At 38.6% G+C, this 26,896-nt stretch overlaps 1 protein-coding gene across 1 annotated transcript in view; it reads right to left on the reverse strand.

The window, feature by feature from the left end:
- Megf10 (multiple EGF like domains 10) overlaps positions 1-26,896 on the reverse strand; it is a 120,102-nt gene that overhangs the window by 41,824 nt on the left and 51,382 nt on the right. Inside the window, exons 5-8 of the mRNA XM_026413830.2 lie at positions 15,712-15,958; positions 14,078-14,198; positions 10,203-10,339; positions 3,594-3,806 (exon numbers count right to left, since the gene is read on the reverse strand). Of these exons, the coding sequence (XP_026269615.2) occupies positions 3,594-3,806; positions 10,203-10,339; positions 14,078-14,198; positions 15,712-15,958 (718 nt within the window). The remainder of the gene's footprint in view (positions 1-3,593; positions 3,807-10,202; positions 10,340-14,077; positions 14,199-15,711; positions 15,959-26,896) is intronic.

A 26,896-nucleotide genomic window follows, 5' to 3' on the forward strand; every position in this document is an offset into this window, starting at 1 on the left:
AAAAAAGAAGAGCTAAAGTTCTGGCTTTTGCACTGATAAGAGGTCATCAGCCCCTGCAAGCAAACACAGTCAAATTTAAATTTACTTCAATAAGGCACTACATTTAAAAAGAGGAACAGAAAATATTTCAAGTGATGGATTAGGTAGTTTACCTTATACTATAAAAAAGGACATTTTTGGTGAGAAACATTGGTTTACATTCACAACTTAGGCATAAATATTAAACAAAATAGATCATCTGGGGACAGAGAATTGAACTGAGAGAGAGGCAGACAGAGAAATTGATATTCAATGCCCCCCAGTGAGTAGGAATGCAGCACACTGGTTCTCAGATTGATTGACACCAAAATTAGTATTCTGCAATTTGTAATTAGATGTAGGAAGCCAGAGCACTTTGGAGGCATTTGATGTGTTCTCATGCAGGCAGCTTAATTGGTAATGAGATTTACGTGTTTATGTAGGAGCAGCAGACTAGAGGTTGAAGGGTGATACACTCAATATCTGTTTTCCATCTAAAGAACAGATTGCTTTTCGTATATAAAAATAGGATTATACACATAGGGGAATATTTGTCATTTCATATACAGATATAACTTAATACACATTTTCTAGTAAGTTTTCAATTTAATAGCTAAATTATAGCAACAGTCCTAGTATTAGACTGTATAATCCTGGCTTAAACAGAATGAGTCATTGAACTTCCTTTAATTCACTTCCTTAGCTGTTATTAATGCTCAAAGGCAATGGCAATTAAGTGGCATTTACTAAGAGGCATATCCTGATTGCCAATGGCTATTGAATGTCCTTATTAACAAGAGCTAATATACATATCCCACAAGGCTTTTGATTAAATATCAAATTTTATTTTATTGTTAAAAATAATTTCCACCACAAAAGTTAGTTTTAAGTTGAAAAGTCACAGTGAAATGTCTTCAGGTTCAACAATAGTGCTAAAATTCAAAGTAGCAATATTGGTTATAAATACATTCAAAGTCATTTCAGTTTTATAATTGATTGCAAAATAAAAATAGTTACAAATTCTTTGTAACTTCTCCCATCAAGAGGTGGAGCGTGTTGAGTTTGGACTTGCTTTGTCTTATAAACAAACATTAGCAAACATGACAAAACCAAGGCTTGAAATATGTTTGCATGTTGGTGCTTGCCCTGTCTAGTGCTGTTTTTAGAAACCAGTCATGATGTAGAAAAGCCCAGGCTAGCCTGCAAGATGCTGGAGATATGTGGATCAGTCACTACAATCACCCAGCCAAATGCCACACGTGTGAGTAAGAATATCCAGGACCAATCAGCTTCCAGTCAACCTGCCAGCTGCAGGGGGACCAGCAGAAGAACCACAAAGCTGAGCTCAGTCCAAATAGCCAATCAGAAAATCATCAGCAAATGCTGTTTTGTGCTAAGTTTAGGGAGTTTGTTTTTTTACGATGCAGCAAAAGCTAATCAATACAAACAAACCTCTACCCAAATATATGGCCACAATATATATCAATATGTAGATTCATAGAAATAAAAATTTACCTAAAGACAATCTAAACTATTAATTTAAATTGCATTAGTTTTCTCAATAATTATAATGAAAGGCTTTAGGATAAACATATATCATGAATTATGTAACAGCACAGCTCAACTTGCTTGATTAAGTGGTAAGTGAACAAGTTAGACTTTCAATTAAAACAAGAATTTCATGCCTTTGGTTTGAAGGGAACTTGTGTTTCCAAGAATTTTAAATGGAAGTTCAACATACAAGGAATTAGCAAGGGTTCAAGATATAGCTCTGTGGAAGAGTGCTTGCCTAGCATGGTGTGAGACCCTTTGTTAAATCCCTAGAACCACAAGAAAAAGAACTAATGAATAGTCAAGATACAAGAATTAATGAATGGCTACAACTGTGAGTTCAAAAAAATAGAACGATATAATCAATATTCAATGTGTCTTAATAGAAATGTGTAAAAGCTAATCTTCAAAAACAGCTTTCATGATTTAGGGAAATATAGACTTTTAAAATCTTCTATTTTATACACATTATTAGACTGATTTTCATGTTGTTTGATCTATATGATTGTAGATAATCTCACACACTTTGTTAAAGCAAACATACTTAGTTACACATGACCTGTGTCACAATTATCACAGGATTGGCATCAATCAAATCACTCTCCACCTGCATCTTGCCACTATCAATATTATCTCGGTTTCTCCAACTGTTCTCATAGCAGAGCTCTTTCTTTCTACAGGTTTATTGTTCTATATGCTTCAGCTGTATCTACATACAGCAAAGCACAATGGACAATGCTCTTGGCTAATACTACAGGACACTTACCTCTCACTGCAACAAATCTTATACTGTAGGAAAGGAAGTCAAACTTATGACTTTTTCTTTAATCCAACTACCTTCTTAAATATTAGAGTTGAAAAACAAATAAAACCTTTCAGAGATTATTCACTTTTACCCTCCCAAATGTTTACCTAAGCCTGTCATGTAAAGAATGACAACATTTTCCAATGAGCAAAACCAGAAGTTGACTAACTCGGCTTACAAAAAGTTACTTGAATCACATTAAGAATACAATTCTTTGATATGTCACACTTAAACATATTCCACCATAAACACACACACACACACACACACACACACACACACTACAAGGGTTTTGTTGTTGTTGTTGTTATTGCTTGGTTTTTGTTTTTGGTTCCTAACAATGGATTAAGGAAGAGAGACTGTCCACATATTTCTGTTTACTTTTAATTCTTGTGCTTTTGGGATTCCATGCAGCCATGAGTTATCTTCAGTTGTATAAATGAAGCAATATCTGGGCTGAATGCAAATAAAAGTAATTCTAGTAACATCCAGTCACATGCAGCTTTTCCAGAAATCTGCAAATAAGGCCCCAAATTCTAAGTTATGTGTTTCTGGTCCTTAGAGGAAGAAAAAGAAGAGAATTGGTGGGGAGATATTTTCAGGGGCAGACTAGATACAGTAGGGTGGATGGGTTTGTGGTTTCCTGTTCTCAAATTCTTCAAGAGAGTTTTGAGTTAACAGACCCCTGTGGGTTCTGTGTTAAAGTAATCAATCCTGAAAAGGTATTTCCCAGGTGACAACCAAATGTGAAACACTTGCAAAAAATTTCTACCCTCCCACTTCCTCTCTGTAGCCCCTTTTACTTGCACAAGTAAAAGATGTTGCACTGAGAATGGTTTTACAATCTTTTACATCCTAACCTTGGCATAAGCCCTTGTTCCTCCCCTGAATCTTTGCTTCTAAAGGCATGTCACAGAATCCCTCTCTCAGGGAAGAGTTCTACTAATCTCAGCAAATTTAATTTTTGCCAGGGGCCATTAATAGATAAAAGAATTTAATGTCGACCAATGGCCATCTAACAATTTTAGTACTTCTGACATGGGTCATCAATCACTAAGTGAAAACGTTCTCCTTGGATTTGTTAATTCCTACCCAGGACAACCCAGAGGCAGGAAAGGTCTTAGGGTGCCAAACTCTATCAATCCCTGTTTCCAAATCCTGGACAACTGAATTTAAAACTTTGAGAGGACACATTCTTCCAGGGGCAGCCAACACTCACCTGTGAGTGTTGTCCAGATGGCAGGGACATCGCTTGTCGCATTTAATGCCATAGAGCCCCTCTGGACACAGGCGAGCCTCACAGAGCTCACCAGCAAAGCCGGCTTCACAGAGGCATGCACCACTCACATGGTAACACTTCCCTCCATTGACACACCGGCAGGTCTCAGCACAGCGAACCCCATAGGTTCCAACAGGGCACTCGTCCTGACACCTATCAAGCAAGAAATGGGGACAGTAGATAGACTAGTCAGTGCCAGGTGAAAATCAACGAGTCATCTCATGGTGCAGAAGCACACCACTGTAATCCCAGCAACTCTGAAGGCTGAGACAGAAGGATTGCAAATTCAAGGCCAGCCTCAGCAATTGAGTGAGACCCTGTCTCAAAATAAAAATTTGAAAATGCATTGGGGATGTAGTTCAGTGGTATAGTGCCTCTGGGTTTGATCCCAGTACTGGGGTGGGCAGGGGGATATCTATTCAAAATGGTTATATGATGTAAAAATTAAAATTGCTTTTTGAACTTCTTATTATATAGCAATTCTCCCATTATAGGTAGAAAAGCATTGAGGTGAATTACTTGGCCACACAGTAGTGATAACATTTTGACTGTTGAACGAAGAAATTAACCAAAGCAAAATAAAATGATGAGCTCAGGACGTGAAGCAAATTTCATACTTAATGCTTGCCAGAGGCATACATAGTGCTTTAGTAGGTGCCAAAAAAGGGAGAAAAGCAATCGCCCAAATGTTAGTCACAGTCTATAATTAAGAAATTTAAAAGCACGCGGCCCCTGTTCCAAAGGGGGGGAAAAACTTGGTAGCAAATTTGATAGTAAATTTTAATTCTCTTGGCTTTCTATGTAGAAAAAAAAAAGAAATTAATTTTTAACCTGAACCATGTCTCCACTCTCTTCAAAGTTGAATCACTGTATCTCATTTAGAAAGCTAAATAACTCATGAAGATGCCCTTTTTAAGTTTGGGGGATTCTGAGCTCAGGTGTCCTCTATTCCAACCTGGGAAGCCCAGCCAGGAGATCATACGGAGGCTTGGAGTTTCCTAACAATATTCTTGGCAAGTGGGATATTGTCCTCTGTTATGAAGAAGGGCTGCCAAAGGTCAAGGAAAAATATCAGACCTCAAAACTTTACTTCATTGTTTGTTTGTTTGTTTAATGGCATTGGAGCTCCATCCTGGTGGAAGGACTCACTGTAGGTGAGATGGGAAGCTGAGTTGCTGGAGGAAACCATGACAGAAAAGAGAAAATTATTCATCGCTGCTCCACAGAAAGTGCCAGTGGCTCTTGAGTTAGCCAAGTTTCCTCTTGGCGAGATGAGGTGACGGTGACGGGGCTCTCCACAACAGAAGGAGAGCTCTCTGCCAAGGGAGAGGGAGACAGGGTTTCATCTAGCTGAGCATTCACCACAAGGAGGGTACACTTTGTCTCAGCAGCCACTTCCCATGTGGCTCTCAAGTCATGCCAGACCCAGAGTCAAAATGTAGGTCAGCATTGCATTTTTCAGATCTGTATAATGCAAGCAACAAACCATGATAACAAATTCCAGAATGCTGGAAAGAAACAGTAAAAAAAAAAATTCTCAAAACAGCCTTTTTACAAGGTTTCGCATATCCTGAACAGGGTATGATTGCTAGAACCACGATTCTCAGAGCAGAGGACAAATGTTGGGAATTCTCTGGTTGCCTCTGGCTCTAGCATATATTGAATGTGATGGAGACAAGGAAAAGGGCCTCCTCTTGTAAGTTTGGCTTGGTTGGTTCTAGACATCTTTAGGTTCACCTGTCAACAGTTAAAGTCTTCACTCCTAGACCATTAGAGAAGTTCTGGAGAAACTGAGCTAACACTTGGAGTAAAATCCAATGTATTCTTTAGAGTTACACATGAGTACACCTATTTTTAGACAAGAGATTTTTTGTTTTGTTTTTTCTTGTACTGGGGATTGAACCCAGGGGTGCTCAACCACTCAGTCACATCCCTCGTCCTTTTTATTTTTCACCTAGAGACAGGATTTCAATAATTGCTAAGGATCTCGCTAAATTGCCAAGGCTGGCTTTGAACTTGCGATTCTCCTGTCTCAGCCTCCCAAGCGGCTGGGATTATATGTGCGCGCCACTGCTCCAGGCTTTCAAAAGGTTCTCATTATTTTTAACATGCAAGGAATTTTAATGAGCCAAGTCATCTAGTTTATTCCTTAAAGATATAAACTGTAAAGAAAGAAATATTTAGATTCAATGCTGTGACCCCATCAGGGTTTCCACTGAAAGCTGGCAAAACAACTTGACAACCTGTTGGTTTTTATTTCCTTGCAAGTCAGTAACAAAAGGAGAAAGATAAGCAATGTGAAATAATATTGCTTTCTCTTCTTACATGGATTTGAAGACAAACCAAAATATTAAGTTTTGGATTATCTGCATGACTCCATCTTTGTTTAAAAAAAAAAAAAAAGCACTGTTCTAGAAGTGGTTGAAAGTGGTAAAGATAGAAAGCCTGAAAAGTATCCGCCACCAAATTACAGGGAACCAGTGTGCATATTTTATCATATCTTGGCAGAGATTTCCTTTTCTCTGGGAAAACAAAATGCATAATAACAGGTTCTGACCCATATTTATGTTTTCATTCTGTAATTAAACACACTACTAATTTGTATCAGAAATACATAACACAGTCATTTGAATTTTACTTTCGAAAGCAGCCATCATTTCAACTTGGTTCTTTTTCCATCAGTCTGTACTTGTGTCAGCATCTGTTAATAATACTCAGGCCATCAACCACGCCAAGGTGGCGGGAGGTCTTTCTAGAAGTAGACACTTTCCATCTTTTAAAAACTTACGATTTTAATTGCACCAAATCAAAGGGTACCGTATAATAATCCTATACATGTATATGGGACTTTTTTCATCATGAAAATAAACATCATCATGGAGTAGCATTTCTGAACGGTTCCTTTATCTTAAGCTCAACATGTTTTAAGACCTTCATACTGCTCTTGTGGCCCCAAACAGAACAAGAAAATTTCTCTCAGGAAACAATGAAAAGGGAAATCCATTTTCTTAAGAGAAATGAAAGAGAACTAATAAATACTGACCAAAATAGAAATATAGAAATTTTTTATATCTACTTTTATTTATCTCAAATAATGCCTTGAAATTGGGAAGGATGAATAAGCACTCGGTAGACGTACACTAATAAAACATGACACCAATTCCCAAACCAGTGGCATCACAGACTTGTCTCGATGCCATTTTGATAATTATGTCGCATCTCATTGTAACTTGAAAAGAAGGAAGTAAGTTTGTGTGAGGAGTGGCAGATCCTCCTTCCTCCCTTGTCCTTTTGAGCACACTCCTCCCTAGAGTGACCAGAATAGTTGGACCAATCATCATTCAGTGTGAGAGAATCATGTTCCTCGTTTAACCTAGACTTAGAGGGTCAGCTGCCTGCCTTTCTGACATCTGGAACTGCTGCTCTGGGAGAACATCAAAAGCTCTGGGAAGGAGCCAACTTTTCCATAGTTATAGTGACAGGAAAGAGCTCCTCCACTGAAGACCAATGCTGCCTTCCCTGATGCCTGGCTTCCATGTCTGACTACCTCCTTTCATCCACATTTATCTTCATGTTTAGGATCAAATGGAACAGGCTTGGCAGAACTGCCTTGGGCCTCTACCTTAACAGAGTCCACTATTGAATCTCAGATTCCTTCATCCATCCAATCCTTACTAAGCACCCATTATGTGCCTATGTGATTGCTAGGGTATCAAAGGCCCCAGAGCAATTCTGTGATAAAACCATTAAATGAGGCATACTTTCTTAACATCTTCAGAAGAACTTCTGAGAGGATCTACAAACATCCTCTCCTTCACTCTTAATTGACTCCCCCACATTACATTCCCTCACCACAATATCCTCCCGACCTTTTCCACAAACCCCAAAGCCTCCATTTGGGTATGCCCCATGCAGCTCTACCAACTGCAAGGTGCCTGTTTGGCAGTATTTTGCTTCCCTGTGGCTAGGAGCCTGTCCCCACATCCTGAGAATGCTTTGCTGGCCACTGCCTGTGGTGGGATCTGCCCCTGGAGCAGCAGCCATCTGTCCTAACCTCAGTGGTCAAGTTATACTGACTTCTCAAGTCAAGCCCCTTGAGGTCTCCTCCCCCACACCTCCTGCCACAAACTGCCCCATAGCCCACTCATTGTTTTTCTTTCACGATGACAAATATGCTTGTTGTCATTGTGGTGGGTATGTATGTTCACTCTAGAACCCAGATGGGGGTAGCCATTGAAAACAGGAATCACACCATCATCAGCCTTGGTGCCTTAGAAAACGGTAGTTATAAGAGCAATAATTCAAGAAGCAAGCTCTATCATCATTCCTTTCTCTGTAACTTTTGTCTTCCTTGCTTTTAAAATTTACCTAACAGCTGTTACTTCCTTCCCTTATATTCCAAATGAGTGTAAGCTCACTGGTTTTGTATGTGTACTGTTTTCGCTTGTCTTTAATTTTAAATTTAAATCCTTAAAGGACAATAAAACAGTTACACTGAAATTTTTAATGGTCAAAAAATGTGACATAAAATATTACTTAGGGTTTGGTCTTGTGTCCTCCCTCATTTTTCTATAATAAAAATTACCTAACAACTTCATCTGCCTAAAATATTTCCTAGAATTAGGCTGTTGGTCACAAGAAAACATTCTGAGTAGACCAATTACATGTTATAAAATAACTATGTACTAGGTGTCAATAATTCATAACATCAAATAATTGAAGGAAACATATAATTTATACTAACAAAAGATTTTTTAAAAGCTTTTAATAAAATTAGGTTGATACTACTAGCAAAAATACTTAACAAAAATAGGGACTAAGGAAAAAAAAAGTATGTAAGCACAAAGAAGACAATTTACTAACAACCAATAGCAAACATGCAATTACACTGAAGCCATTTCCAGTAAAATTAGGAAGAAGATGAGAATTCCCAAGTTGACCCCAATTTGTCAATGCTAATTCAGAGGTTCAAATTCATGCAATAATTCCAGAAAATGAAATGAATCACTATAAATATTGAAAAAGGTCAACTTAATCTGCAGATGACTGAATTGTACAACTAAATAATTTTAGTGTTTACTAAAAATAACATTAAAATTAATTTGGAAGTTTGGCAGGGTGACTAAATTATAAAGTAAACATTCACAAGTGTTTTTCTTTATCTAGAAATATTCAATTAAAAACTGAATTGGAATTTTAAAAATCATACAGTTCTTAGAAATATATTTAATCAGAAATTTCAGGGTGTATGTGGGAAGGGAAAAAAAACAAATAAACCCTACTTATTAAAAAAGTCATAAAATAGAATGTTAGAAAAAAAGAGGGTGGAGAGAGGCAAAAGGGATTTTTAATTCACAGGCATCACAAAACCCATGACAGCTAATTTTATACAGTTCACAGACATCACTTAATTATAACAACAACTGTATGTATCAACTGCAGGACTGTCCTGAGGCCTGAAGGCTTTAATGTACTAACTTCTAATTTCATTCTTATGATACCCTTAGGGTAAAGTATAATTACGACTTGAACATTACAGATAGAGTCATTTCCAAGGACACACTGGCCTAAACCCAGGTTCCAAAACCTTTTGTTCTTAATCATTATACCCTTCTGCCTGTCGAGTCTTTTCTCCAATTTACATACACATCCAGTAAGTTTGAGTCCCCAGTCTTCTAGGATAAAACAGATCAAGAGCAAATCAGAAGTAGGGTGAGCAAAACCCTGAGGTAACAGTTTAGCGCCTACACAGGAAATGACAAACCATGGTGCAAGAAACACCTGAGCCAGCCCTTGCTCCTATTTCATGTGGGTCAGAGAACCCTGGAGTCCCAGGGGTCTGACTCTATCACCACCACATGGTATCACATAGTAGGAGGACTAATATTCTTAACAGAATGGTATATCATAGAAAGGTAAACTTTATGCTTTTTAAAGGTACCTAAGTATACATCCATTTTTAAATCAATTGATCCAAAAATACTTAAAATGTAAATGGCATCCTGAACACTCAATTTTTCAGAATAACACATTCATCTTGAGTTCTGAATAGCTGATATTTTATGATATCTCTCTCTCTCTCTCTCTCTCTCTCTCTCTCTCTCTCTCTCTCTCTCCTTTCTCCATGATATTTCTCTCTGGGTTTCATTGTTGTTGTTATTTTGTTTTGTCTTGTACTAGAGATTGATCCCAGGGGTGCTTTACCACTAAGCAACCTTTTTACTTTTAATTTTGAAACAGGGTCCCCCCTAAGTTGATAAGTTTGACCTCAAACTTGTGATCATCCTCCCTCAGCCTCCTGAGTCACTGGGATTATAGTCACGAGCCACCAAGCCCATCTTCTCCATTATCTTCAGTTCATTAACTGTGATTCAGTTTCTGCATGTTGAATTAGGATAAAATCTTTCAAACACATGAATACTCAACAGATGCTTTTGGAATCTTATGTAACCGTTATAGACACATGGTTCTGAAGATGCTTCCCAGACACTCCAAACTTTTCCTCCATGCCATTATGAATAGTTGGAGAAATACAAGAGTGTCCCTTACCGTTCCCCTGTGTATCCTGGACTGCAATGACATTGGCCTGTGGCAGCATCACATGTCCCTCCGTTGTGGCACTGACATTCTTGGGAGCAGTTCTTTCCAAAGCGACCCTCAGGGCAAGGCTGACCGCACACTGTGCCCTGTATTCAAAGAGACTTGGAAAATTAAATGGGCTTCCAGCCAGAGAAGGATGGAAGGAGGGAGAAGGAAAGAGAAGAAACAGAATGTGAAGGAAGGAGATAGGAACTGGGCTGCAAGAAAATTAAAGAATATTAAAACACATAAACTGATCATCATCTCATAAATGTTAGAAATTTTAAGTGGGCTTATTTACTTGGTAAGCTCAAATCTCCAGGTACATTGTAAGACAGCAGAATAGTAATCCTAAGAAAAATCCATATTTAAAACTGAAGCCTCAGATAAAGTTACGTCAAATTATTATGACAACCTAAGGAATTTATAAATCCTCCTAAGTGTTCTTCCTTGTGTCTTACATGCACAATAAGTCAACAATACTTACTGAGCATCCGTTACATAAAAGGCAACATCTGGTGCAAATGGAATATCCAAATGTTTTACCATATGTTCCAGAGAAAATACACATCCTCATCGGCTGTATTTCTTAAAATCTAACAAAACATAAGTCTGAAATTTTATGTACCTGAATTAACAGCCACTTGGCATAAGAAATACTTGCACAGGAATGAATCTTGGCATTTATTTCAGAAGAAAAAAGCTTTATTTTCAGTAGGTTCAATGGGTACTTCTGAGCCAAGATCAATAGGGAAGCTTATTCCCAGGAAGAAAAATTGAGAAAAGTAAATTGGACATTTCTCCTTACCCTAGAGAATATCCATCTTGTCAAGTACAATCCTTGTATTTATTCCAAATCTGTTTGGATATGAGTAAGATACTATACTGAGAAGTCAAAGAAATACTCTAATATTTATACTCCACTTAGCTACATAACTTGGTCTTGTAACTCCTAATTTCCTGGGGTTATAGCTGGTGAGGGTATTTATTGGAGTTATAATTAGAGTTAATATCATATCCCCCATAGCAGGGATTTTTCAATGGTTTTAATGGTCAGAAGCTGCTTTGTCCTCTCTCTTTCTCTTAAAAAAAAAAAAAAAAAAGGCAGACTGTGAACACTCTGAAATTGGAGCCTAGCAAACACACCAGATGGTTTTGTAAATGTTTATTCTGGATAGCATAAGAAAATACATTTCCTCTAACTACTGGCTACCCACAAAGGCAGTTGGTGTGCTAATTAAGTCTCCTCTGGTGGTTTCTAGCTATCTACAAACAGGGAAAGTTCTCCTACAGACACTTGGAACCGAAAAATCCTCTAAGAGATGATTCAAATTAGTGCTTAACTGAGAATCGTCTATGTGCTGGACATAGTGCTAAGCACCGAAAATCAAAGAAAAGTTCACAACACCTAATTAGTTCACAGACAGGTGTAAAAATCATTCTAATCCTTCTATTCTAACACAACACACTATACTTAGTGTAAGGTGGAAACATGACTGAAGGACCTTGCCGAGGGTGGAGGATCTGCACACGGTGAGCAGGTGTGCTGGTGCAAATCCTCACTCGGGCCTAATCCTCACTACCCATCATGGTTCCACATAAGCTCCAGGGATGATGTTGAAATCTTGTTTATGAATAAGGACTAATGTGAGCCAGCAGCTTTAAGGGGGACATTATTTTTATTAGTTGAAATATATGTGTATGTAGGGATAATAGGAGTTATGTGCTTACCTTTGAAAGATACCTAAAATGATAGAACAAATAAAGTATAAAGTTGGAAACCCAGCCACACACAGAGGAGTTCAAAGAAAGTTGTGAAGGGAGGCAGCCCAGAGCCTAGAGGAAGTGGTGGAGGGCAGGCTGGAGGGGACCCTGAGAGAGGACCCACCTGTTTACCTGTGGGACACAATGCAAGGTTAGGGTTACCACTATCCCACATCAAGACCACCCCAGCTGAAAAGAAAAAGCTCCAAATGTAGAAACATTTAAATATTGCACCCCTTGTGCAGATATTGTTAATAATCAATATTCAATTTTCTCTTCTTCAAGATGAAGCAACCCCACAAACAGTATTTACACAAAAGTCCTAGGAGCAGAATGCCTGCCGTTGCTCATCCACAGAGCTCTCGGGACACTGACGCTCCAGCAAGATCCTTCCCTTGCCAAGAACCAGTGTTGGCAAAAGGCCAAATACAGGAGATGAAAGGATAGGAGGAGCCAAAGATAATCTAGCATTTCTACCTTGGACAACTGAGAAAAAAGTGGTGGGTTTCACTCAGATTTTTTTAAAAAATTAGAGGTGGAGTAGCCTTAAGGAAGCCTTCATGGGCACATGACCAGTTTGAGTTTATTTTCATTAACTTTGCAGGGGCCGGCTGGAATGAGCCCCATACTCCTCCAGGGGCTCCCCTCTTAACCTCATCCTCAGGCTCTCAGTGAAAGCCCCCTTCCTTCTGACTCATTTCCTTATGAAGTTTCTCTACCCTGAGCTTCTAGAATCAGACTTGGTCTGGCCTGTTCACCATTTCTGACCCTACCTGGGGTTTGATAGCCATGTATACTTGCCCCGGTGGTCTTGACATTTTGAACTCTCCAAGACCTTCCTTGAGAGTAGACTGCCAGTTCTCTGTTCTATGCCCACAATAAAGAAAAATTCCAATTATCAAGCCTGAGGTGTCTATAACACGAGAGTGACAAATACACATCTGGGCTCAGGGCAGGGAGATCAAGATTTGGGGAAATCAATATCTGATTTTTAAAGTTTTGGGTCTATATGAGATTTTTGGAGAGTGTTCACAGTAACAGAAGAAAGATAAGACTGAAATCTAGGAAATGCTGTAAATAAGTGGTATACAAAAGAAAGGGAACTAAGAGATCATTAGTAAGAAAAGTAGGAAGGGGAGGGTGAAGAGGTTAAGGAAGGAAGACGTGTGATCCACCAGTCAAAGCTCTGAGAAGTGAAGCAGGGTGGGAACAGAAGAGTCCTCAGTGGATCTGGCAATTAAGAAGTCACTTGAGATCTTTGCAAGAACAAAGATCTTTGCAAGCTTCTGGGACCCTTGTCAATGATAGGAAAGCAAAGTGCTCTTCTTACTCAATGATTCATGAAGGAAACATACATTGGTCATTCATACTTCTGCCTTCGAGCAGGTATATGCACAAAGCACCCCATAGAGATGAGAACAAATGTTATTCCAGATCTCAGATGAGTCTAATTGGCAATGCTCTGATGTTGTGTTTTCCACCTAGCACTAAGCCTGTGAAATTGCTATGTGAAAACAGGGTCATGGTCAAAGTTTGGAAAGTGTCGTGAAGCATAGCTTCCCCCTGTATTATTACACCAAAGGCCCTGAGAAGTTCTACAGTACTTGGTATCTGGAGGTACACTTGCTTTACCCTTGGGTGTCTCCAGAATTACATAACCAAATTATGTAACACTTTCTCACATAACATTTAGAATAATGTTCTCAAAGAACAACAGCAATCCACAAACCTAATTATGGAAATGACTATCAAATAACTCCAGTGTTTATCAGCTCTTGCTATCGTGTGTGAGACCAGGTATTTGTCTCCTTTTTATCCTTAGGGAAAATACAGGACAGATGGCTGCGATTTTTTTTTCCCTAAGGATCCTTAATGTGCTTCAAGTCTAGGACTAAATCACCTTCTGCCTTCTCTGGACTAAAGGATTTGAGTTTTTAAATGAATAAGTAATTTCAATTCTGGAACCTTTAACCATCATTGCTACTTTCTTTTGCACTAATGTCCTCCACAGGGTGTTTGCCTGAGTGTCCTGGATTGGGTGTCTTTGTGGGGGGTGGTGCCGGGGTTGAAAGGAAGCTCACCATCCAGCCAGAAGGGCAAGAGCATTCTCCAGTGACGTGATGGCACACTCCTCCATTTTGACAGGGGCATCTCTGCTCACACTGTGGGCCATGTTTGCCAGGAGGACAGAGATCTTCACAGCTGAGGGATTCAAGTATAACAGAAGACACCATTATTTACCCAACCACATCATCCTCAGGTTCATAGACATAACAGCACCCAGGACCCTAAAACCTACAAACTTTCTCCATTCAATGATTATTCATTAATTAATTCCAAGAACATTAATCATACATATTGGCTGACATATCTTTGAGGGGCCACCCAGTCCTTCTCTTGTTTGGGGGTACTTTCTAATGAAACCTGTTCAGTTCGAGGGAAATCTGTCCTACCTGAGAGCACCTGGAAGTAAAATGGCCAAACATGCATTGGTGACAGGAACTGTCCATGAAACTCTTACAAAGAACTTGCACTACAGGTAAGTCTACTTTTGTTAGTGTGTTTGTTCTAACCTCAAAGATCGTAGAAACATTTGCAAATTGCCCCTTTTGTGCACCTATTGTTCATAATCAATATTCAACTTTCTCTTCTCCAGACTGACAAGTGTCCATTCCTTTAACCTATGTCATAAGGACCTTCTTCTCCAAGCCTTTGTCTTTTTTGCTCTCCTGTGAAACCACTCCAAGTTTCACACACCCCTATTCAACTGTGACCTTCATGAAAATCCATAAAAGCAATGTTACCAATTAAATAGTGTGAGCTGATCGTCCATTCTTCTGAAAATCAGGGCTCTCCAGGATATTGCAGTATTTTTTCTTTAGTCCTGTTTCATAGACATTGCCACTGCTGGCAGGAAGTATTTACCTAATCAGCTGCATTTTTTCCAAGTGTTTGGTTTGGTGATTTACAAGTGTAATTTTCTCAGTAAGGAAACAAGGTTTTTCTCTCTCGTTTTTTTTTTCTTTTTTTGTGGCAAATTCTCTTATTCTGTTTGCTAATGGAAGCAAACTGAAAAATGCCTTTCCCATGAAATAAAGAAAGTAATGGGAGGTTAATTAGTTGTTTCAATGTTCTCCAGAAAAAAAATAAAGTATTTGCATTTATTCTACATGGATGTGATACATATATCTTTATATCCACAAAGCAACATGTTTCTGTGGGTATTAAATAACCAAGTTAATCTTTTTATTATGAACTATTTGTAATAGAAAGTCCTCCTTTCCTTTCCTCTTTTCTAAGATAATAAATCCACCCAGCTTATCGAGCTAATTAATTGCCACAAAGAGCAGAACAACCTGGACCACTAATAGTCACCAGTGACAGTCACCAGTCACCAGTGAATGCAACTATGAGAGATTCAGAGCAGAAATGCAAATCTGCTGCAACCTTTCTCAAATATTGCCATTCTAACTACCTTCACCTCACCAAAAGGGAAGCTGGAAAGCTGGCCCTAGGACTTTAACTAAGCTCTGACATTCAAAGCCAAACAGCAGGATTATCTAGTGGTTATCTCCTTATCCAGGCCTGAAGTCCAGACTGGTCAGTAGCTATTCAGGCAGCAAGAGAAACCAGGCACAAGGAATATGATGGTGGCACAGCAGGAATGGAGAGAGTGGGTGGGTTCTGCCACACTGCTCAGCAGTGTGTCACTTACAAGGCTCCAGTGTATCCCGGTGAGCAACGGCATTCCCCAGTGACATGATCGCAGGTAGCTCCATTCTGGCACTGGCATTTCTGGTGACAATCGTTACCATAGGTGCCCTGCTCGCAGCGGTCCTCACAGCGCCAGCCCCGGAATCCTGCAGCACAGTGGCAGGCCCCTGTGATGGGGTTGCACAGAGCCTTATTTTTGCACTGGCACCGGCTGCTGCAGTGAGGCCCCCAGTGATCACCATCACAGGCTGAGGTTGGAGAAAAACAGAGGAGGGTATCAGAGCACAGATGTGGATCATGACAAACTCTGCAGACAGTTTCCTCTCCTTAGAGAGAATGACTGGCTAACCCTGTCACCATTCCTTAACTGGGCACCAGAGCCCCAGCACCAACTCATGACAATGTTGCACAAACATGCCTAGCACCAATTGGGCTACATCCTATCACTCCATTGCTTAAGGATCATCACATTTTCCAGTACCACTTCTTTGCCCAGGCTTTTTCCTGTACCCAGAGCGTGGAGTTTGATGTGGCTAGAGTAATGAATGAATGAGCTGAGGAGGCTAGGGGTGTTGGCCAGGCATCTGGGATTGATCTCAGATGGTGGCTTTTATACATGTTAGATTGGGATGTGGATTGCATCTCGAGTAAAAGTGACCAGTAATGAAGGATTTAAACTTGGAGAGATGGTACAGATATGCTTCCTGCTAAATGGGAGAAAGCGCAGGAAGGGACTAACAATGAGAGGCAGACAGATGGAGCAGGGAGAACTGCAATAGTTCAGATCAGTGAGGGAGCCGGATCCTTCAGATGACAGTGAAGAAGGAGAAGGGACGCAGGGCAGCTACTGGGGAGCAGACTGACTCTGCTGCATTCTGGGTTTCTCTAAGGAGGAAACTGCAGATCTGCTTTCAAGGTATCAGTCAACATGTGTGTGATTGGGTAAACCAGCTACCTTCCAAAGAAACACAGAAAAATAATGGGCTAATGTCTTTAGTTTTACTGACCTATTTAAAAAAAATGAGGACAAACCTGAAACTGAAAATGGGGAGCAAATAAAAACAAAAACAGGTAAGACACAGGCTGCAAGACAAAGTCAATGAGCACAAAAGGAGGAGTGGGAAAGGGGGAAAACCTCAGTTGCAAATATTCTAAAAAATTACAAAGGGAGTTGATAAACAAAACCTACTCAATATGTATCGCCCAGCCAGCACTGCATTTATTTATTAATTAGATGCTATAAAAATCACTAGAAGAGAGGCACCCTATCTAGAGCTCTTAGGATAAATTGTTTTATGATTTAAAAAGTCATTTCGTTCCATAAAAATTTTGTAACTTCAACAGATCTAGAATGAACTATTATTTTAAAACAATAACTCTAGGTACACAGCAAACAACTCTTTAGAATTGCAGGATCCATCTTCCAATACTAGAGTACACCTTTGATTTCATAATATCAAAAGGTTTAAATGAATAATTCTATTTTTAATCAGTATGGCTTTGGTCTCATTAGTATTTTAATAAACACACTTTAACACAATTTAAAACAATGAGAGAGAATTATTGAACCTAAAGCAGATCAAGAAAGCAATTACCTAAGAATTCACAATCTTCTTTCACTAAATAAGATTAGGTAATAATTCCAAAATGAGCTTTAAGCCCATTGTCATTCATAGCAGTTGTTTCTTTTATTGCCTCTGGATAGGGAAACAGAACTTGGTTTTTAAATTGTAACACTTTAAATCTGAGATCTTAAAGGAAAAAAAAATATATTTTAAAAAGTTACATGGTATGTTACTTTAGGTCCTCTTAGCTTTCCCAAGTAGGGAAAAAATAGGTCCCCCACAGTAAATTCCATAGTCTTTTATAACCCATTTCCTGGTTCATCAATCCTTAAGAGTATGGGGGAAATCTTCCTTCCATGAAGACAAATCTATTATCCCATCTTGTCATCTTTTCCCCCTGTCTCCTCACAATAAAGTTGACCCAGTTGATCACCAATGTGTGTATCATAAAGGATCTTATTCCCGATGCATGAGTGTAACCTTGACCCTAGAGTAAATACTGTTACTCCAGTACTTCTACGTATTTTCCAAAGGTTTGTTTACTTTTTGCTATTCTTCTGTGCTAAACCCTTCCCAAGGGTTTCATATCCCATATTCCAAGTTTTAGAACCTGAGATACTGAATTAGTACCCAACTGCTCCCCATGTTCAAGGAAAATTGGTTGATTGACATAAAAGACTATTTTAGCCAATAAAATTACCTTGGTAAGAATACCAAAATCATGTCAAAAGCACTTTAAAAAATTGTATTAGTTGAGTCTAGTTATTTTCCACTGTGGCATTACGATAAGAGTGAGCTCTGGACACACGCATTTTATAGAACATGTTTTATGACAGAAGAGTGGTAGAAAGAAGCAGTGAGGGGACAGAACTTGTCTCTCCTCTGCTTCATGACCCTTTTCTACGTCCCATTCAACAATTTCCCAGAAAGGCAGTCAGATGGAGACCAGTTCCAGCTCTATTTTCTTGGGATTACACACACACACACACACACACACACTTCCTTCCGACATGTCCTCATGATAGAAATGAGTTTATAGCAGCAATTGATAATTATCAGCATAGAAAAAAGAGTCCGGGCCTTTTAAAGAGATATTATCAGGCCGACATGGTTAATTTCTCGGCTATATCTAAGCACTCTGGCATGCTTTGAAGTGACAGCTTCCCTGCTTTGGGCTGTGTTTTCCTGAAAAGCCACTGATACACAGACCTCACAGTGTGAATACTGTACATCAATATGAGCTATTCTGAGGGTGAAAATCCACCCAGAGAAGTTTACAGACAAATAGTCAGGAAGTAGAGCAGGGAGGACACAGAAGCCTGGGTTGGATTCAGGCATCTCTGTGACTTCCTTTCCTTTCTTCAGTTGTTGTAGTTAACTACTTCAAAACACTCATTCTTAAATGTATTCCAGTGAGTTTCACAGTCTACAGCATAAAAAGCCAGCTTTCTTCCCTAATTCCTAAAAGGTCCAGGGTGTGCTGACTTTGTCTAGACAAGAAGCAGAATTTGCTCTTTATGTTAGTTCAGAATTTGGCCAATTATCCTAAGTTCACACACTATGTTTGAACAGAGAGTTTAGAGAAAGTCTAAATTCAAACAATCTGACATCTTTTTGTTAAGACTTTAATCTCAAGGGGCAGGATCTTCTTCTCCGCTCTACAAGAGAAAGTGACTGGCTGGTTACTCTCAGACAGCTAGAAAAACTTAGACAGCAAGGGAAGAGCTGGAACATCCTAAAGGGAAAAAGAAGTAAAGGAACAAAATTTTGTTTCACATTAAGTTGAAAGCAGCCTAAATTCTAGTGAATGATGACTCATTTTCAGCTTCTGGTTTCAGCTCTTACTGTGCTAACAGCTGGAAATGGGCTCTCAGATGCAATATGCCCAGATTCATGCAGATGTTTCTAGAGACAACTTAATGAGGGTCTCAGACAGGCACAGACAGCTTGCTCTAATAAGCTCTCATAATAGGTCAGAAATAAAGGGAATTTTAAACTACTGTGTAGAATCAGAACTACATAATCCACGCTCCAACCCTTAGTGAAAAACTGTAAAACATTGGATTCTGCCAAAACAATGAACTCACACTGGAACCCTTAGGGCTGCAACATCCAAAGACCCCAGAAAACACAGGTCACATTCATTGGCTGAGCTGAGATTTATTCAGTTGAAATCTATTAAGTACCTGCAATGTGCCAGATAAGGAGCTTCACCTATGGTTCAACAGACAACGATACACTACATCTCTAGAAGCTTTCAGTTTAATGGAACAGACATTACATTGTTAGGTAATAAAATACTGTGTAATAATTAGTAAGGGAAGGATATGGGTAAGACACAATGGGAAACACAGCAATGATACTTAACCACTGTTGGTGCATCAGGAAAGCCTTCTCAGCTAAAATGATGCCTAAGCGGAGTCCTAAATGCAGAGTGTACCATATTTAGATAAAGGAAGCAGGGGTGTGAGGGGGTGAGGTCTGCTGAAGGCATTACGCTCAGAGAAAATAATGCATGTAGCAGCCAAAATGTCCATGAATATCATCATGGACTTGTATGCAATTGCAATAATTATCATCTTTTATACTTATATGCATAACAAAAAGAAAGAAGTAGAATTGTATTAAGTAGAGATAGTAGACCTGTCCTCTCCTCTGTCAATCTTTCCCAGTGTTCCAAAAATAGTCCATCAACCTCTATCCTTTAGGCACATTTTTGAAATCCAATTTAAGATGTAATATATTTTCCCTTAATTATTTTGTACTTAGATCACAATTTTTATTTATGTTTGCCTGTTTCATATCTTCCCAGTGAAATTGAATTTCATAGATGTTAAGACACACTGACACTCTTTCTTGATTTTAGCAGTTGTCAACAGAAGGTTTTGTACAAACACTTCATGAAAGTCACCTGGTTGACAATGATGGTTGGATGCTTCCTGACTTCAAGGATGATAAACTGTGAAAATTTGTGCAACCTGAGTCATGAGTAGGATAATTATAATGTCAAGGCCAATACAGTGACAATGCTAACCTTTCCCACCATGTAGAAACCAGCACTCTTAAACAGTACTACAGGAGAGTAAATAACCACATCCTTTTTAGAGACTTTTATATACTTTACTCTGGCAAAGTATTTCAAAAGCCTTCTGTCTAGCAATTCCTCTTTGGGGAATTTTTCTCAAAGAAATGAGTATATTCATATGTAAAGACACTAACAACTCATAATAGCTGAATATCTAACTCATTAATAATACTGAAGTGTTTCCACAGACTCTATTCTGATCACTTGAGATGAAATAAGTCTCAGGGGCCTACGTGGAATAGGTACCATTGTTTTCCCTGTGTCAGATAAAAATAAAAATAAAAAAATCAAGAACCAGGTGACTTGCTCAAAGTTTTACAGATTTAATAAAAGATTGAATGCAGACATATTGTCTCCAGAGTCTATGAATGAAGCTACTATATTTTACTCTCTCCAAAGTTGTAAGGATGTTTATCTCAGCACTGTTAATAACAAAAAAAAAAAAAACAGGAAGCAACCTAATTTTCCAGTAAGAGGGGGCCTTTGAAAAAATTACATGATCGTGCAACAGAATACTTTACACAATTAAAAGTTATATTATAGAAGTGGCATAGAGTGCACAAGAGTTACTGACCACCATGCATATTGAGCCAATTTACAAGGGGAAAAAAAGGTCTTTTAATGAGCATGCCAGGCTAGGAGCAGACTCGTGCCTCAAAGAAACTCCCCAGTACCTGAATTTGGGAAGTACAGAGTTTATAAAGACAAAAACCATAAGAACAATTGAGGTACACGTAGGTTAGAAATATCTGTTCAGACAAATATTTTGATTACATAAGAGAATGTTTTGATTACACATTTCAGAGTCATTTTGTTATACTTCAGGGCCATAGTCAGGGACAAGGGAAGATCCTCCTGTACTGGAAACATAGATACAGCTGTCAGGAGACTGAAAAGAAAACATTTTAAGTAAGCATACAATGGAGTTAGGTCAGAACAAAATGGCGTTACTTTGGTTCTATTTCATTTCAGAAGAATATTTAATGAACTGGAAGAATGTTTGCAACATCATAATTGTACAAAGCAGATTAAAATTTGTATGGAAAATATTCAATTTTAGCAATGTATTAGAACGAGCCAGATAAAACTGTCACTAATTTAGGTTAAAAATGGCCAAATACAGTAATTACATATGGTTGGACCTGATATGTGGAGATTGGGAGAAAAGGGAAAAAATGACTAAGACAGGGAAACAGTGGGACACTGAACATTGGCACAGTAAAATGGTACTACTGGGTATCTCTGTGTCTTGAGATTATGCTTGCATTTTCTTTCATTCACTTAGTTTAACTATCTTCTTAATGTTCTACAATAAGAATGTAGAAGAAAAAACAACTGTACTAGTCAACTTTCCATTTCTTTGACCTGAGATAAAAGACTTACCTCAGACAAAAAACTTTTTTTTTTATTGTTGGTCGTTCAAAACATTACACAGTTCTTAATATATCATATTTCACAGTTTGATTCAAGTGGGTTATGAACTCCCACTTTTACCCCGTATACAGATTGCTGTATCACATCAGTTACCCTTCCATTGATTGACATATTGCCTTTCTAGTGTCTGATGTATTCTGCTGTCTGTCCTATTCTCTACTATCCCCCCTCCCCTCCCCTCCCCTCCCCTCCCCTTTTCTCTCTCTACCCCTTCTACTGTAAATCGTTTCTTCCATTTGTATTATCTTGTCTTACCCCTCCTTTCCTCTTATATGTCATTTTGTATAACCCTGAGGATCGCCTTCCATTTCCATGCAATTTCCCTTCTCACTCCCTTTCCCTCCCACCTCTCATCCCTGTTTAATGTAAATCTTCTTCTCAAGCTCTTCGTCCCTACCCTGTCCTTGTTTACTCCCCTTATATCAAAGGAGTCATTTGGTATTTGTTTTTTAAAGATTGACTAGCTTCACTTAGCATAATCTGCTCTAATGCCATCCATTTCCCTCCAAATTCTATGATTTTGTCATTTTTTAATGCAGAGTAATACTCCATTGTGTATAAATGCCACATTTTTTTATCCATTCATCTATTGAAGGGCATCTAGGCTGATTCCACAATCTTGCTATCGTGAATTGTGCTGCTATGAACATCGATGTAGCAGTGTCCCTGTAGCATGCTCTTATTAGGTCTTTAGGGAATAGACCGAGAAGGGGAATAGCTGGGTCAAATGGTGGTTCCATTCCCAGCTTTCCAAGAAATCTCCATACTGTTTTCCAAATTGGCTGCACCAATTTGCAGTCCCACCAGCAATGAACAAGAGTGCCCTTTTCCCCGCATCCTCTCCAGCACTTATTGTTGTTTGACTTCCTAATGGCTGCCAATCTTACTGGAGTGAGATGGTATCTGAGGGTAGTTTTGATTTGCATTTCTCTGACTGCTAGCAATGGTGAGCATTTTTTCATGTACTTATTGATTGATTGTATGTCCTCCTCTGAGAAGTGTCTGTTCAGGTCCTTGGCCCATTTATTGATTGGGTTATTTGTTATCTTATTGTCTAATTTTTTGAGTTCTTTATATATTCTGGTTATTAGGGCTCTATCTGAAGTGTGTGGAGTAAAGATTTGTTCCCAGGATGTAGGCTCCCTGTTTATCTCTCTTATTGTTTCTTTTGCTGAGAAAAAACTTTTTAGTTTGAGTAAGTCCCATTTGTTGATTCTAGTTGTTAACTCTTGCGCTATGGGTGTCCTATTGAGGAATTTGGAGCCCGATCCCACAGTATGTAGATCATAACCAACTTTTTCTTCTATCAGATGCCGTGTCTCTTATTTAATATCAAGCTCCTTGATCCATTTTGAGTTAACTTTTGTGCATGGCGAGAGATAGGGATTCAGATTCATTTTGATGCAAATGGATTTCCAGTTTTCCCAGCACCATTTGTTGAAGATGCTATCCTTCCTCCATTGCATGCTTTTAGCCCCTTTATCAAATATAAGATAGTTGTAGTTTTGTGGATTGGTTACTGTGTCCTCTATTCTGTACCATTGGTCCACCCGCCTGTTTTGGTACCAGTACCATGCTGTTTTTGTTACTATTGCTCTGTAGTATAGTTTGAAGTCTGGTATTGCTATACCGCCTGATTCACACTTCCTGCTTAGCATTGTTTTTGCTATTCTGGGTCTTTTATTATTCCATATGAATTTCATGATTCTTTTATCTATTTCTACAAGAAATGCTGTTCGGATTTTGATTGGCATTGCATTAAACTTGTAGAGAACTTTTGGTAATATAGCCATTTTGATGATGTTAGTTCTGCCTATCCATGAGCAGGGTATATTTTTCCATCTTCTAAGGTCTTCTTCTATATCTTTCTTTAGGGTTCTGTAATTTTCATTGTATAAATCTTTCACCTCTTTTGTTAGGTTGATTCCCAAGTATTTTATTTTTGGGGGGGATATTGTGAATGGAGTAGTTGTCCTCATTTCCATTTCAGAGGATTTGTCGCTGATATACAGGAATGCCTTTGATTTATGCGTGTTGATCTTATATCCTGCCACTTTGCTGAATTCATTTATTAGCTCTAATAGCTTCTTTGTAGACCCTTTTGGGTCTGCTAGGTATAGAATCATATCATCTGCAAATAGTGATAATTTAAGTTCTTCTTTTCCTATTTTTATGCCTTTAATTTCTTTCGTCTGTCTAATTGCTCTGGCCAGTGTTTCAAGGACTATGTTGAACAGAAGTGGTGAGAGAGGGCATCCCTGTCTTGTACCCGATCTTAGAGGGAATGCCTTCAATTTTTCTCCATTTAGAATGATGCTGGCCTGTGGCTTATCGTAGATTGCTTTTACAATGTTGAGGTATGATCCTGTTATCCCTAATTTTTCTAGAGTTTTGAACATAAAGGGATGCTGTACTTTGTCGAATGCTTTTTCTGCATCTATCGAGATGATCGTATGGTTCTTATTTTTAAGTCTATTGATGTGGTGAATAACATTTATTGATTTCCGTATATTGAACCAGCCTAAGAGACAAAAAACTTAAAAGGAAGAAAGATTTATTTTTGGTACACAGTTTCAGAGATTTCAGTCTATGGACACTGACCTGTTGCTTTTGTGAGTATGGCAGAGCATCATGGCAGAAATGTGAGGCAGAGGAAAGATGCTCACCTCATGGAAGAGAGAGAAAGAGGAAGAAGGGCCAGAGTAACAATATCTCCCTCAAGGGCACACCCCCAGTAATCTCACCTCCCTCCTCTAGACCTTAGCTCCTCGTTTCCATCACCTCCCATTAATGCCATCAGTTGTGGACTAAGCCTTTAACACATGAACTGTGGGGGACATTTAAGACTCAAATCAGAACAACCATCAAGAAGTTTTTTTTTTTTTAATGATTCTATGTGCTGAACATTTACATCATGACAAGATCAGTGCTTCATGCTTTACACACCTCTTTCTAGTCTTCCTGACATTTAAAGCAAGATGAGAATCTCCATCACATATAGCACAAAGAGAATATTTAGGATTAGAACATTTAGATAAAATGTCCAAAAATGCCCAACTAGCAAGTGGTGGTATCAGGACCTCAACACAAGACTTTCTGCTCACAAAATAACAACTTCTTTTCATGAGGCTCTTCTACAATGGGAATACTGAAATTACATTTTGTGTAGATAGAATATACTACAATTATGTTTTTGCCCAACATGATCCATTAAGGCAGAGCAGCAAATGATACTGAGCAAGACTCTGTGATTAACAATTGACTTTAGGAGTTTAGGAAGAGTTTAAGAGGACTGAAAATAGAAAGTTACTTTAGAAGTAAGAGCATTGAACATTTATCAAAGGAAAAAAAAGTTTCAGGATATGGTCATATCTGAAGAGCTTCTTCAAGTTGGTAAGAATTTTATGCAAACAAACAAAAAACCTGAAAGTGCACTGTGAAAATATTACTGAAGCTCTTAGTTTTAGGAGCATTCAGACCTGAAAACTAGGCCCATGTAGCCCCTGACACATGAGCAGCACTCAAGAAATACTTGGTAAGTGAATAAAAGTGATTGTGAATGTAGAGAACTGCAACTTTTCTAAGCAGAGAAGTCCATAAAATCATTAATAAAGATTCCAGGTATATTTTCCTCTCCTAACCTATCTCAAACCCTGAGCCCGATTCCATGTAAAGAATATGGGGAGGGGACATATGGAGATACGTGAGTTGGGGAGAGAATTTCTGAGAGATATCAAGTTTCTAATGTGCACCAAGCATTATTGGAGACACTACAAAGTTATGTTATTTAAATCTTACAATAACTCAATGAGACAGGCATAAGTATTACAATATTTCCATGTGCAAAATAAACTCAAATGGTAATTTGCTCAAAGTCCCATAGTATTCAAGTGGCAAAATGAGAGTTCAACCCAATCCTATCAGTGTGGTGCCTCCAAAGTTGGCCATCCCAAACAAATGGTGGACACCAAATACAAAATTAAAATCAGTATAGATTGATAGTTTCTGCTGATTTCCAAAGGGGAAGATTCTAGAACAAAGCTTCACAGCTGAGACTTAATACTTGGTTGACTAAAATGACAATTCCCAGGCTTTAAGGTATGTTAATGAGAATAGTTATGACAAAAAAAATATACCAACAAGTCCACAATCACATTTGACATAAAAACAAATAAACAAAAAACAGGCATTGGGTAGTCTTTGAACACATGGAAATAATCTATTAAGTCTCCTGCCTTCATGCAGACAAAGGGCAATGAAAGGAACATAATGAGAGAGAAACAGAAATGCCAAACTGAGAGGCACTCTGGAGGAAGGAATAAGGGCACGCTAATGCATTGTCTCATCATCCAAGGATTCCTTCAGCTCCAGGGGATGAAATCATTTTGGCCTTAGGTGATGTCTACCTCCAAATTCACCTTGTTATAAAATCCCTCAATCACTCTCTGGCTCAAGGAGAGGGTATAACCATTGAACATCAGACACACCCAGGGCAGGCCAGGCCACATGCACTTCACAACTATGGAAACACAGGCAAGGCTCTGACCCTTGTTATAACCAACTTTATTTTTATAAAATAAGACTGGTGGAACACACTCATGATACAAATTGCCCTTGTTGTTGTGTGTGGCACAGCAGTGATCCAGTAGCAGCAGAAATTTTATTCTGTGGTTTGCATATTAAAACATTCTACTCCTAGGACAATTTCCACCATCTGTAGATGAAGCTGGAACAAGAAGTCTGACATTGGATTTTATTATTTGTTTGTCTTGCATCAATCATTCATGCCAAAAAGAATGACTTGTTTCTCACAATGCAAATTTCAAAAATAAAGTTACTAAGTAAAAAGCAATCCCTGGACCCCTCATTTACTTTTATAAAGGCAACCAGAAAAAGCTCAGATCTGCAATGAAACTTAGCACTACCTCACATCCTTTTTATAATTGCCAATTAAAAATCGGGTTTGGAAATACTCCACTTACTGATGACTCTATGTCCAGCGGCATAAGCTTAGACATGGGGCCTATATATGTAAAAGGAGAAAAAAAAAAACCAAACACATGAATTTCTTAGTAACCCCCACCTTAGTGTAAAGAATAGGT

This window comes from Urocitellus parryii, chromosome 1, assembly GCF_045843805.1.
Source record: "Urocitellus parryii isolate mUroPar1 chromosome 1, mUroPar1.hap1, whole genome shotgun sequence".
Taxonomy (NCBI): Eukaryota; Metazoa; Chordata; class Mammalia; order Rodentia; family Sciuridae; genus Urocitellus; species Urocitellus parryii.